The 14,731-nt window shown below is 47.1% G+C and overlaps 1 protein-coding gene across 1 annotated transcript; it reads right to left on the reverse strand.

Annotated features, from left to right (window-relative positions):
• Positions 1-7,269: 7,269 nt before the first annotated feature.
• LOC130035199 (heat shock 70 kDa protein 1B) lies at positions 7,270-9,658 on the reverse strand. Its single transcript, XM_056126762.1, has one exon. It carries the CDS (start codon positions 9,525-9,527, stop codon positions 7,602-7,604), a length of 1,926 nt encoding a protein of 641 aa, XP_055982737.1. The 5' UTR covers positions 9,528-9,658; the 3' UTR covers positions 7,270-7,601.
• Between the last annotated feature and the right edge of the window lie 5,073 nt (positions 9,659-14,731).

Here is a 14,731-nt window from a genome sequence, read left to right on the forward strand (position 1 = left end):
TTCCAGACCGCAGACCCGTCAAGCATATTATGCGTCATGACTTTTTTTTTTTTCGGTTTTGCAGGGCTCACGGGCTTACCCCTTGGGTAACGCGGCCCGTAGGCCTTAGGGAACCTGGAGTGCCTCCTTCCTAACTTCCTGCTCCCAAAGCTTGCTCTCAGCCCTTTCAGCTGTCTCGCCCCGCCTCCCCCGCCATTTAAATAGTTTTATTGAGGTATAATTGACATGCAACAAATAACATGTTTTAAATATATAATTTGGTAATGTTTTATTTCTGTATTTTGTTTTTGTCATGGGGCCACACTGACTGTGCACAGCATTTATTCCTGCTTCTGTGCCCAGGTATCACTCCTGGTGGTCGGCGAACCATATGAGATGCCAGAGATCGAACCCAAGACAGGTTTAGCCTGTACATAGGTTTTTTAAAAATCAGCCTTAGTGGCCAGAGTGCTAGTACAACGGGTAGGGCGTTGCCTAGCACATGCCAACCGGGTTCAATCATGGTACTATACATTGTCCTGCCAGGAGTGATTCCTGAGCACCACCGGCTGTGGCCCCCCAAACCAGGAAAAATAAAGATCAGCTTTTTTTCCTGCCAGAGTTGGCTCAGAGGGACAGTGTGCATGATTTGCATGCAGGAGTCCCTATTCTTTGTTGGCACAACATGGTTCCCAGAGCACAAGCACCACCTGGAATAGCAAGGAAAAGGAATTAGGGTCAGCCCAGGTATATAACCCAGTAGTAGACACCCTGAACACTGACAGGAGCAACCCCAGAGTGGAGCAAGGAGTAACCCACAGCAACAAGCCGCCTCTGGCTCAAATCATCTTAACCATCTTAAGTCTGTATAGAGTTAAGTGTTGGAGTACACAGAGCTTAGGTTTATCAGGTTACACCCATCACAGTGCTCCCGAGTCATTCCCATTACTTTGTCTGTCTGTAACTACTTCTATGCTCTCTTGCCCAACCAATTCGTAAGGTCTCATCCTTCTTAGACACTGAAGCTGTACTGTAAGTTAATATTGCCTTTCTCCTCTCCTTATGTCTTTTGAGCAGTTTACTTTAATGCAATGTCCTTTTGTATAGATACAGGAAGACAATTAATTAATATGCTCCGTAACTTAGGAATTGATTGGCTTTGAATATTATTCACTCCTGGGCATCAGCCTTCTCAACTTAATCCTCAGTTGCCCTCACTTCCTAGCACCCCAAGGGCAGGGTCCCGACGTGGGACTGGATGGAACCAGGGCAAGCCGGTAAGTTATGTGCTTCCCTGGCATTGCAATGGGCCAGGCCAAGGTGCCACGATTCTTAACTATAAATTAAGAGGTTGATCATAGGCAAATGATGTCATGATCCAAAAGTAACGACGAGACTAGGGCCCTGCTGCTAGGAATAGGAAAGATATCTGGCCTGAGCACTGCAGTCTGAGATCGAGATGGCCCTAGGAGAGCAATTCTATAAGCTCAAAGTATTTCTTACTGTGTCCATACAAAATGATTAACATTATGTATGCTTATATGTTGGTTGGACAAGGAGAGGAGAAACACATCCTAGAAGCAGTTTTCCTTTGTGTCCTGACTAGCTTGGATGAGACTGAACTTTCTCCCCTTCAAACTGCCTTCAGTAAATGATTTCAGTATATTGAGGTAGTTTTTCTTATCTCACAGGAACCTAGCTGGCCTTAGGTATACAGATCCCAGGTGCTAAACCAAGCCTGATCTTTGGGATGTAGATGCCTGGCTCCAGGCTGGCTGATTTTGGAGATGTAGATTCCAAGCTCTAGCAGACTGGTCTTTGTTGTGCTAATCTAAGTGCTTGTAGTTTGTAAAAAGGTGAGGCCAGGATTACTGGCCTACAGATGTAAAGAAACAATGTATGTTTTGCCTCAGTGTTCTTTCTGTAACTCCTTTTGATGACATCACTATATTGCGCCCTTTAGAGGTACTATGATCTATATAAGGGAGATTTCAGGGCTATCTGGGAGGACACGTGCATCAGAGAACCTGGGAAGATGGGGCTGAGGACAGAAGCTGAGAGAACAAAGGCGCACGTGCTTGTGGATTCCTGAGGCCTCCATGACATACATCTCTTCCATGTAATAAACGGCTGCTAAGACCAACCAGCTTGGCCTCGTTTCCTTCCTTCGCCTGACCATCACCATCGACCTCCCTGGAGTGGGGAAACGGCCTGACCACCGGCCCTTTTATTTTTTGTGTGTTTACACAGTTAAGTATATCTACATTGTTGTGATATATAAAACTTTTTCATCTTGTTAAATTGAAACTGCATAACAGTGTCTCCAACCACCAGTGTACATAGAGACAGACCAGTGCAGCATCCTGCAGAAGAATGAACGAATTGTAGAATGAATGAATGACCCGTCACTGTCTACCACCTTATTTATGCTGTCTGAAGGTATGAGAAGATTGAAGAATTCTGTTTTATACTCAGTAAATTATTCTCCATCCCCCACCCTTTATTTGTTGTTGTTGTTTTGGGTCACACCTGTAGATGCTCAGGAGTTACTCCTGGCTCTGCACTCAGCAATTACTCCTGGTGGTGCTCAGGGCACCATATGGGATGCCCAGCATAAAACCCTGGGTAGACCGCATGCAAGACTAATGGTTTACTCACTGTATTGTATCTCCGGTCCCTTAGTTTCTTTTTTTAATATAACCATCACTGCGTTGGTGAGAAAATGCTGAAGTGTTCAGTACGTACTGAATAGCACCAGATGTCTTAGTGTTAGAGTGAAAATAAATTTCAGTATAGGGGCAAAAGCCAGACCCTATTGTTTCCTTGCTGGTTTTACTCTTAGAAATGGCTAAGTAGGGGCTGGAGCGATAGCACCGCAGGTGGGGTGTTTGCCTTACACGCGGTTAACCCAGGTTCGATTCCCCACATCCCATATGGCCCCCCAAGTACCGCCAGGAGTAATTTCTGAGTACATGAGCCAGGATTGACCCCTGTGCATTGCCTGGTGTGACCCCCACCAAAAAAAAATATGGCTAAGTAGGGGCCCCAGTGACAGCATAGTGGATAGAACACGTCCCTTGCATGTGGCGGACCCAGGTTTAATCCCTGGCACCCCCATATGGTTCCCTGAGCCCTACCTGAGAATTTCTAGGTGCAGAGCCAGAAGTAACTCTTGAGCATCACCATGTGTTGCCCTCCCAAAAAAAAAGCAAAATAAGAAATCAACCTGTCATTTGCTCTTGGCTTTTAATCTAACAACTTGTTTCAAATAACACTTTTCTGAATCCTTCTGATCCACTCAATAATATTATTGTTGGGGGCCAGAGAGATAGAACAGCGGGTAAGATGTAAAGGTTAGTACAATCTTGTACATTGCCAACCTGAGTTTGATCCTCAGAATAGTGTTAGCCATTCATAAATAGTGGTGAAGTATGTTGACATATTTTTCTTCATCCCTTATGAAAAGGCAACACTAAAGGATGATTTTGGAGCTCCATATAATCCAAAATCAGTTATCTTTTTGAGTCACATACTTTAGGCCGAGTGAATATAGGATATTTAGAAGGCCATGAGGGTGTAGGAAATAAAACCTTCTACTTCAGTACTTTGTCTATCCTCCCTTCCCTTGCCCTGGGACGTAGGCCTCCTGTTCCATGGGGTATAGACCTCCTGTGAAGCTTAATCTTTTCTAAGAATCCTGTAGTGTTCATCTGTTTATTTCATACATTTCTCTGTTCTTAGGTGCCCAGTTTCACTGTGGTTGATGTTACAATGTGATTTTGCTTTAAGTTTCAAGATGTCTCTGTGCAAAGGTAGGCATTGAGTTCTCATTTTCTGACATTGCTTCCTTTATTTTTTATTTTGTTTTATTTGACTGCATCTGGTTGTGCTCAGGGCTTACTCCTGGCTCTGCACTCAGGGATTATTCCTGGATGTGCTCGGGAGATCATATGGAGTGCCAGGGATTGAATCTGGACAGACCTTGTGCAAGGCAAGCTGCCTGCATGCTGTTCTGTTGCTCAGGCCCTGACACTGCTTCCTCCAGGAACTGTTTTCCTAATGAGGGGGTCTTGAACTTAATTGGTCTAGCCTTAATCTTTTTGTCTATTGAACTGTTCTCTTGTTGGAGATTTCCCTAACTGCTATCATTGCTGATAGGGCTAGTGAGTCAATACTATCGGGCCTTACAGAAACCTCCCAACTCCTAGAAAATTGGTTAACATCAGTTGCTGCTCATGGAAGCACTGGCAACTTCCTGTTCACCTTCATTTGTGTTTTGTTTAGTTTGGAGGCCATACCTGGCAAATGCTCAGGGGCTACTGTGGGTTTGGTGCTCAAGGGCCACTCCTAGCTATGCCCATGGGACTCTGGAGGAACTCTTCTAGATTATTGTGCAGATCCTAGAAAAGGACCATGTTACAAGAAACAGTGCCATCCTCCAAGGATCCATTAATCATTAATGCCAGCCAAACTGCCTCTGGACAGAACTTCCTGCTCTGTACATGACCATAAATTTCATCTTTAAAAAAGAATATATATATAAATATATATCTATAATTTGGGGGGGGACTATACCCTGCATTGTTAGGGGCACCCTTAGTAGTTCTCAGGGAACCATATGTTGTGCCAGGAATCAAACCCAGGTTGACCACATGCACATGCAAAGCAGGTACCTTCACCCCATTGCCATGTCTCCAGGTCCTACTGTAAATATCTTATTTTCTTTCTTTTTAAAAATTTTTTTGGGGGCCACACCCAGCAGTGCACAGGAATTACTCCTGGCTTTGCACTCAGGAATTATTCCCGGCGATGCTCGGGGGACTATATGGGATGCTGGGAATCGAACCCGGGTTGGCCGTGTGCAAGGCAAACACCATACCCGCTGTATTATCGCTCCAGCCCCAATTTCTTATTTTCCCAAATAACCCTATATAAACTCCTAGCCCTAAGCTGAGAGGAAGATTGGCAGGGTGGGGTATGAGCCTCCATCTTCTCAGGTTGCTAGTCCCTGAATAAATTCTTTCTCCCATCAAGATTTTGAAAATTAGTTAATTAAAAAATATTTTTAGTCACCATGAATATAAAGTTATTCATGACTGGGTTTCAGTCATGCAGTTTTCCAACACCAATACTTTCACCGGTGTCCACTTCCCTCAACCTATGATTCCCTCCCACCTATCAACCTTCCTCTATAACAGGCACTTTTTTTTTTGCTTTTTAGGTCACACCCGGCGATGCACAGGGGTTACTCCTGGCTCTGTGCTCAGGAATTACCCCTGGCGGTGCTCAGGGGACCATATGGGATGCTGGGAACTGAACCTGGGTCTGCCGCGTGCAAGGAAAACACCCTACCCGCTGTGCTATTGCTCCAACTCCTATAACAGGCATTTTTAAATAAATTTTTAGCATTTTGGCTTGTAGTACCATTACTGAGAGGGCTTCATACATAACACTTTACCACCTCTCAACATCCCCTTCTCCTCCTTCTCCCATCAATTTTTGTCTCTTATAACTGCGAGCACCTGAAGTTGGGTTCAGTAACAAGGGGGCTAGAGTGCATGTTGTGTGCAGGGGGCCTAGATTAAATCCCCAGCACTACTACATGGGTGCCTGAGCACTGGCCCAGGAATAAGACTTTAACACCACTACGTGTGGCTTCTAGTCCCACAACAACCCTCCCCCCCAAAAAAAAGCAATCGGCCTAGGAAAGAGTAACAGTTCTTTTAGTTTATTTTCTTTAGTTTCAAAAGGGATTTCTAAAATTTGTCATTCCTGAAATATTTGATCTTTTCACCCTAAGGGTAAATATTTATTGAAAGATATAATAGGCAGGCTTGGGGGGTACATGCCTGGAATGCGCAGAGACCCAGGCTTGAACCCTGGCTCCAAACGGCCTCCTGAGCACCGCCAAGTGCCCTGGTGCCCCCCAGTTCTGCTAGGTAAGTCCCCAAACAAAAGAGTAAAGATATAAAAGGGCATTTTAATTGGAACCACCTATTTCTCTGCACCCCCCACAACTTTTTGTTTTGGGGGAGCCACACCCAGCAGTCCTCAGTGATCACTACTGGTGGTGCTCAAGGGACCATATGGGATGTAGGGATGAAACCTGGGTTGCCGGTGTGCAAGGCAAGCACCTTGCCTGCTCTATTACACTTCAGCCCCTGCAAATTCTTTTAATTAAAAAAGTTTTTAGGCACTGTGTCATGCAATACATTAATAGGGTTTTTCATATAAATTATTCCACCACCATACTCTCCAGAGTGTTCACCTCCCTCCACCATTGTTCTGGTGTCCACCCATCCTATTCGTACCCCACCCCACCCCCAAACACAAAATGTTTTCGTTTTAAAGGCGGCAACCATGAATGAAGATGTCTCTGCAGTAAAGCACAAACATGTTTTATTTGCATGAGTTCTGGGTTTGATTCCCGGCACCATAAAAAGGAAAGAAAAGTATGTGAGCCAGAGACATAGCACAGAGGGTAAGGTGCTTGCTTTGCACTGTTTCAATCTCTGGCACCCCATACAGTCCCCAGGCACCAATAGGCATGATCCTTGAACACAGAGACAGGAGTAAACCCGGAGCACTGCCTGGTATGACCCCAAAACAAAAAGAAAATAAAAGGGTGGCAGGAACATTAAGAGAGGGTTTACTTGCACTTGGTCACGTAGCTAGTCTTTATAGAGCCAGAGATCATGTCCGTGGCCTAATTTTGCAACCTAACTAAGGGACTCAAACAGTCAAAAGTGAAAAGTGAAAGTGAAGACTCTGAAAACATAAAGTGTAGGACAGTATGGAACCATAAACCCCCTCAGCTCTGCCATAAAACCCACACCACAATCAGCCTAACCAATGGCTGAATAAATAGCAATACTCCTTCATTGAAAAAAAAAACATCTTGCCTCTCAGAAACATTAGTGCATCTCCCATCCTTTTTCTCTAAAATAAGCCCCAACCAGGATTGGAACAATAATAGAGCAGGTATGTTTGCCTTTTATGTGACTGACCCACTCCCCAGCAGTACAAAGTGTCCCCTCCAAGTCCCACCAGAAGTGATCCCTGGGTACAGAGCCAGAGTATACCGTAAAAGCGGTCTCCCAGTCAAATCACAAGAGGCATTTGTTTCCGACACAAAGGTCACTTACCAGCTAAACAATTAAGCCCCAACAAAAATAGCCATGACTTTTACTCTAAATTTGTACCACTGTTCAGAAAGGTCCCTTTCTTATCTATGAACTTGATAGAGAAAAAGCCCACTTACCCCTCCCCAAATATAAATAGACACGTATATATTTTTTAAAATTTTTTATTTTGTATTCTTAAGTATACAGCTACTTTATAAAAGAAAATACAACCCACAACTTTTGGTGTGTATACAAGCAGAAAAACAGACACAAGGTGGCAGTGTTGATTCATTTACAAAGAAAAAAAAATTTTATGATATAAACATACATAAATACAAGGAACTCAAGCACACAAGGGTATACACCAGAGAGAAAAGACAAGTTCATTGTCAAGTTACAAGTAAATTTTTCAATGAACTCAAATAAAGGACAGAATGGGTGAATATAGGGCAGTATCAAGTCCTTGGATCACCAAAGAACAACAGGCAAACCAGGTTCTTAATCCACCTCCTCAATGGTAGGGCCAGACCCAGAGCCCCCTCGAGGGGCCTGAGCCCCAAAACCACCAGCCCCAGGGCCACCTGCCCCCTGGTACAGTCCACTGATGATGGGGTTACACACCTGCTCCAGCTCCTTCCTCTTGTGCTCAAACTCCTCCTTCTCAGCCAGGGAGTTGGCATCCAGCCAGGAAATCACTTCTTGGCACTTGTCCAGCACCTTCTTCTTGTCAGCCTCACTGATCTTGCCCTTGAGCCCCTCGTCCTCCAAGGCGCTCTTCATGTTGAAGGCATAGGACTCCAGCGCGTTCTTGGCTGACACCCTCTCACGCTGGACCTCATCCTCTGCTTTGTACTTCTCAGCATCCTGCACCATGCGCTCAATCTCATCCTTGCTCAGGCGGCCCTTGTCATTGGTGATGGTGATCTTGTTGGCCTTGCCTGTGCTCTTATCAGTGGCAGTGACATTCAGGATGCCATTAGCATCGATGTCAAAGGTCACCTCGATCTGGGGCACACCCCTGGGGGCAGGAGGAATGCCGCTGAGTTCGAAGCGCCCCAGCAGGTTGTTGTCGCGCGTCATGGCCCTCTCGCCCTCATATACCTGGATCAGCACGCCGGGCTGGTTGTCTGAGTAGGTGGTGAAGGTCTGAGTCTGCTTGGTGGGGATGGTGGTGTTGCGCTTGATCAGCGCAGTCATCACACCTCCAGCCGTCTCCAGACCCAGGGACAGGGGGGCCACGTCCAGAAGCAGCAGGTCTTGCACATTCTCAGACTTGTCCCCCATCAGGATGGCCGCCTGCACCGCCGCCCCATAGGCCACTGCCTCATCCGGGTTGATGCTCTTGTTGAGGTCGCGCCCATTGAAAAAGTCCTGCAGCAGCTTCTGCACCTTGGGGATGCGGGTGGAGCCCCCCACCAGGACCAGATCGTGGATCTGGGCTTTATCCATCTTGGCATCCCGGAGAGCCTTCTCCACGGGTTCCAGGGTGCCCCGGAACAGGTCGGAGCACAGCTCCTCGAAGCGCGCCCTGGTGATGGATGTGTAGAAGTCGATGCCCTCGAAGAGGGAGTCGATCTCCAGGTTGGCCTGGGTGCTGGACGACAGGGTCCTCTTGGCCCTCTCACATGCAGTGCGCAGCCGCCTCACGGCTCGCTTGTTCTGGCTGATGTCCTTCTTATGCTTCCTCTTGAACTCCTCCACAAAGTGGCTCACCAGCCTGTTGTCGAAGTCTTCCCCACCCAGGTGGGTGTCCCCAGCAGTGGCCTTCACCTCGAAGATGCCGTCGTCGATGGTCAGGATGGACACGTCGAACGTGCCCCCGCCCAGGTCGAAGATGAGCACATTGCGCTCCCCCTTACTGCTCTTGTCCAGCCCGTAGGCGATGGCAGCGGCCGTGGGCTCGTTGATGATGCGCAGCACGTTGAGCCCCGCGATCACCCCCGCGTCCTTGGTGGCCTGGCGCTGAGAGTCGTTGAAATAGGCGGGCACCGTGATCACCGCGTTGGTCACAGGGTGTCCCAGGTACGCCTCGGCGATCTCTTTCATCTTGGTGAGCACCATGGACGAGATCTCCTCGGGGTAGAAAGCCTTGGTCTCGCCCTTGTAGCTCACCTGCACTTTGGGCTTGTCCCCGTCACTGATCACCTGGAAGGGCCAGTGCTTCATGTCTGACTGCACCACCGGCTCACTGAACTTCCGACCGATCAGCCGTTTCGCGTCGAACACGGTGTTCTGCGGGTTCATGGCCACCTGGTTCTTGGCGGCATCGCCGATGAGCCTCTCGGTGTCGGTGAAGGCCACGTAGCTGGGGGTGGTGCGGTTGCCCTGGTCGTTGGCGATGATCTCCACCTTGCCGTGCTGGAACACCCCAACGCAGGAGTAGGTGGTGCCCAGGTCGATGCCGATAGCTGTTCCCTTTGCCATGCTGCTGTCTTGCTCGCTCTCAGTCTCAGACGGGATCGGCGAAATGGACTCGGTGAATGCAGAAAAGGTGCTGCTGCCCTTGCCGGTTCGCTCCGGTTCGGTTCGGTTCGCTGGCGGCTCGCTGACAACGTCAGTCTCTCTCTGCTTCCAATCAGGCTCGCTGATTACAGGGAGCCTGTGGGGTTTTTATTTCTCCATTCAGCCCCGCCTTTTTCCTTCTCAGCCAATCACCGAGCTCATCGAGGCGGCGGGTCGGGAATCTTCCAGCGGGTTCGCTCTAGGTCCAGCCCTGCAGGCTTTCGGTGGCCAATCAGCTCTCTGGGTACCGCCCCTGCCCGAACTCTCCAGACTCTTCTGGGAGACGCCCCTACCCGAACTCTCTAGCGTCTTCGATGAGCCGCCCCCGCCCGAACTCTCCAGACTGTTCTGGGATTCTCGGGAGAGGTCGCGGGGCCGGAGGGGGAGGGGAGGAAGGCGGGGGGAGGACTAGTTCCTCCGGGTGCTGCGCCGCGGCGGTCGCCCTCCCTGACACACTTTCTTAGTCACAGGGAGGCTGGGGACCGTGAGGCTTGGGGCCCGGCCAGCCTGGCAGTCTCAGACTGGATGAAGGGCCGCGCGACCGCGGCCAAGCCCAGAATAGAGAGTTCCCACAGGTCTCGGAGGGGGCGACAGGTCCCTGGGCCCAGAGTCGGGTTGGACTTTGTCGCGGGGGGGGGGGGGGGGGCGGTTGGGGGGAGAGCTGGGGAGGTGCCGGCCGCGCGTCCCTGTGTCACGGTGGAAGTGGGGATAGGAGAGGGGATGCAGTAGACATAAAATAATTTAAACCTACGTGAGGTTGCTGGGGGCTTTGGGTTTTTGCGAAGCAAGTCCGATAAAAGTGGGTTTGCTAATGTGGGACGCGGTGGGGGGAGGGCAGAGGGAAGGGTGCGGCCGCCGGGCTGTACTCGGATTCGGATCCGCCCTCTGCCTTGGGCGACAGTCAGGACGGGGAAAGTTTCCAAGAGCTGTTCAAAGCGTTTTGGACTTTTCCCTTTCTTGTATCTTTCCCCGCGGGGGGGGGGGGGGGGGGGGGGGGAAGGGGGAGAGAGGAGGGGTGTTCCCCGCCTCCCTTTCACCTTCTCAAGTCCAAGTTCAACCTCCCCGGATTACTAGGGCCTGCTTTAACCCCACGATCCTGTCTCTGTTTTCAGCTCTGACCTTGCAACCCTTCATGCTGCCCACGGCTTTTATTAATTTTTGACCCAGTGGAATAACTTAATTTATGCCGAATTATCTCGTTTATACACACATGGCTAAATCTGTACCGCATTTAGCAGCCCATCCAAACAGTCCACAAGTCAAAGCTCTTTGGTTTGAGCAAACCCAGAATTGTTTTTGGTGTCATATTAGTTTCGTTTTTATTTGTTTGTTGTTCTTAGGTGTTTGGGTATTTTCGTTTGTTTGCTTTTGGTGCCAATAGTCATTTAAAATTTATTCTTTTTTATTTTTTTATAAAATTTCTTCTTGAGGGGGCTGGAGCTATAGTACGGTGGGTTAGGGCGTTTGCCTTACATGGCTAATCTGGGTTCAAGTCTCAGCATCCCATTTGGTCCCCTCTCTCCCCCCCCCCCCCCCCCAGCACCGCCAGGAGTAATTCTAGAGTGCAAAGCCAGGAGTAACCCCTGTGCATCGTGGGGTGTGACTCAAAAAAACTTTTCTTGAGTGTTTTGCTAAATTTGAAAAACTCTTGGGTGGGAGAGAGAAAGTGCCCACCAGTCATGCTAACTACCTTGAACCCCTGGCAGCGAATATGGTCCCCAGCATTGCCAGGAGTGACTCCTCTGAGTGCAAGATTGGATTCTCAGCACATCCAAGAGTGATCCCTGAGCAACTGGACATGACCCAAAAAAATAAAAATTTAAAAAAAATGCTTTTGAAAAGCACTAGCACAAAATTAAAAGAAAAAAATAGTTCTTTTTGAAGATGTTAGTGAGCAATACATATTCAAATATATTTTAATGATTTCTTAAGATCTCTTGAATGTTGCCTTTGTGTTTGTTTTTCCTTTATAGATTCCATGAAAACAAATTTGTTTCTTCCTCCACTTGTTTTATTCAATTTATAGTTGTTTTTATAAGCTTTTTTCTAAGTTAAGGAAAAATTCACTTTTGGGACTCTCGTCTTAAATTTAGTACTCCTCAGAGTTAGTAATATAGCTCGCTCTCTTTCCCTTGTTTTGAATTCTTCCTTATTCAAACCTTGAGTTCACCTTTCACTTGAGCTACACATAGCATTCTTTCTCTGCAGTATTACTGAAACTGGTTAGTCATTGTTTGTTCAGTACTAGCAGCATAAAGGTTTTCAGTGCTTCCCCAATTTTGCATGCTTCTAACTTTTTAGATTGTCACTTGAATTTTTAGGCAACAGAAAAATTAAAGATTCTAAAAGTCTTAACTTTTCATTTTCAGTGGGGAATTAATTCCATTTTTGTAATTCTGCTACTCTACATATGTAGAATAGTTTTGGTTTCTGGGCCACACCCAGCACAGTGAAGGAAGCTTGAGGTGCTGAGATCCAACCGTGCCCCTCCTATCCATTGCCCCCCTTTGGGCCCCCAATAAGGGTGTTATTTTTGTTTTTGTTTGGAGGCCACACCCATGGTCTCAGGGCAGTGCTCAGGAGTCACTCCTGATAGTGCTAGGGGACCATATGCACTGCCAAGGACTGAACTAGATGTGTGCAAGGCAAGTGCCTAAGTCCCTGTACTATCTCTCTGACCTCAACACATTTCAGTTGTTTTCCTAAGCAAGTCAATGTTTTAGTTGTCTAAATGGATCTAAACTGATGTTACAAAGAGATTGCTTCAACAACACTGAGTTTAGGGGCCAGAGATGTGGTTCAGTGGTAGAATACATGCCTTGCAAATGTGAGGTAATTGATTTAGTCCCCTTCACTGGGGGAAAAAATATGGGTCAGAGAGAGAGCACAATTAGCTGAGTGCAAGCTTTGCATTTAGAAGGTCTGCGTTCAATTCCTGGCACCACATGGTCCCCTGAACACTACTAGAAGCATCCCTCAAGCACTGCCAGGTTGACAAAAAAAAAAAGACAACAAAAAACAGTCCTGTGTTTGTACAGGTTAGTGGTAAATTTTTAATATTCATATATAACTCCCTAAATGAGTCATCTTCATCTGGTCAAACTGGTTCAACCTCAGGAATTTTCCACTTTTCAATGCAAAACTGACGGGGATCTCCCAAACTTCATCTTAGGTTCCCATTGTATTAAAGCATCGAGAGACCCTTCACCCCACTCTTTCTCCAGAAATTTCCTCCACTATCAGCTGTTACAGATAGCAGTTCTGGATCTACTTCTTCCTACCAAAGCTGCAATTTAGAGATTTCTCTATTGCTCTGATGCAGAGTGAATCATTTTCTCCTCTACTTGATATGGTGACAAGTCCTCAAATTGTGCTGCCACTGGTATAGCAGATAGAGCCATTGGTGCTTCCCATAAATCAATTATCTACTGAAGTTGTCATAATTTCAGCATAATCTCTCTGTGAGATTTAAGTCTAGAATCTAGATATCTATATTCCTTTTGCTTTGTTTTTGGGTCACACACAGTGTTGCTTAGGGCTTATTCCTAGCTCCACACTCAGAGATCACTCCTGGCAGTATTCAGAGGACTATATGAGCTGCTGGGAACCTGGGCTGACAGTCAGTATGTGTGCAAGGCAAACACCCTATCTGCTGTACTATCGCTTTGGCCTCCCTTTACTATTTTTGTTTGCTTGATTTGGAGCCATACCAAATAATGCTCAGGGATCACTGCCGGTGGGACTCTGGATACTGACCACATGGGGATTGAATTCTGGTAAGCCACATGCAACGCAAGCACCTTACCTGCTGTACTGTTTCTGCCCCTTTTTCCTTTTTTTTTTTTTGGTGGGGGGGGCACATATCGGTGGTCAGGACTTACTTCTGGCTCTGCACTCAGGCATCACTCCTGTGGGGCTGAGGGGACTATATGAAGTGCTGGGGAGCCTCCCAGAGTCAGTCCAAGCATCATATTTGCTGCATTAGTGCTCAGGCCCCCTCCAGCCCCTTTTCATTTCTGACAGAGAATTACCTATATTTTGTTTTTCCTTTCACACTAAACACTTCCCACTATAAGAACCCGGACACAGGTTTATTTATTTTTAATTTTTTATTAGTGAATCACCGTAAGGTGCAGTTACAGACTTACAAACTTTCATGCTTGTGTTTCAGTAATACAATGATCGAGTACCCATCCCTCCACCAGTGCTCATTTTCCACCACCAATGGTCCCAGCATCCCTCCTACCACCCCCACCCCATCCCCTCCACCCTACCCCACCTCTGTGGCAGGGCATTCCCTTTTGCTCTCTCTCTTTGGGTGTTGTGGTTTGCAATAGAGGTATTAAGTGGCCATCACATTCGGTCTATATTCCACATCTCCCATCCCGAGTGGACCCTCCTAGCACCATTTTCTAGGTGGTCCTTTATCTGAGCTGACTTCCCCCCCCCCCCCCCCAGCATGTGAGGCCAGCTTCTAAGCTGTGGAGTTAATCCTTCTGGTACTTATCTTTACTATTCTTGGGTGCTAGTCTCCTGTTCTGTTACTTTATATTCCACAAATGAGTGCAATGTTTCTATGTCTGTCCCTCTCTTTCTGACTCATTTCACTTAACATGATACTTTCCATGGTGATCCACCTATATGAAAATTTCATGACTTCATCTTTCAGTCACAGGTTTAATTTGTGCCCAAGAGCCCCAAGAGATTTCACAAATGTTTATTTTCAGAGTTAGTTTTTGTTTGGTTAGGGCCATACCTCGCTGTATTCAAGGTTTATGTTTGGCTCTGTGCTCAGGGATCACTGCTAGCAGTACTCAGAGGATCATACGTGTGGTGCTGAGGATTGAATCAGAGAGCACATTAACCCTGGTGCTATTTCTCTGGGCCACTTTAGGTTTTTCTTTCATCACACCTGGTGGGGCTAGAGGCTGTTTGGGAGTTTCTACCACTTTAGCACTAGAGGAGGTCACCCCCAGCAGCACTTTAGTTAATATTTAATTTTTTAAATTGACTCGCCATGAGATACAGTTACAGAGCTTTCATTATTGAGTTTCAGTCATACAATGTTCCAACACCCATCCCTCCACCAGTGTGCATTTTCCACCACCAGTGTCCCCAGTATTCCT

The sequence above is a fragment of the Sorex fumeus genome, unplaced genomic scaffold (assembly GCF_029834395.1).
Source record: "Sorex fumeus unplaced genomic scaffold, SorFum_2.1 ptg000063l, whole genome shotgun sequence".
Lineage (NCBI taxonomy): Eukaryota > Metazoa > Chordata > Mammalia > Eulipotyphla > Soricidae > Sorex > Sorex fumeus.

Bases quoted from the DNA above. Each gene is read 5' to 3' on its own strand.
- LOC130035199 (XM_056126762.1), bottom strand. From the start codon at position 9,527: ATGGCAAAGGGAACAGCTATCGGCATCGACCTGGGCACCACCTACTCC.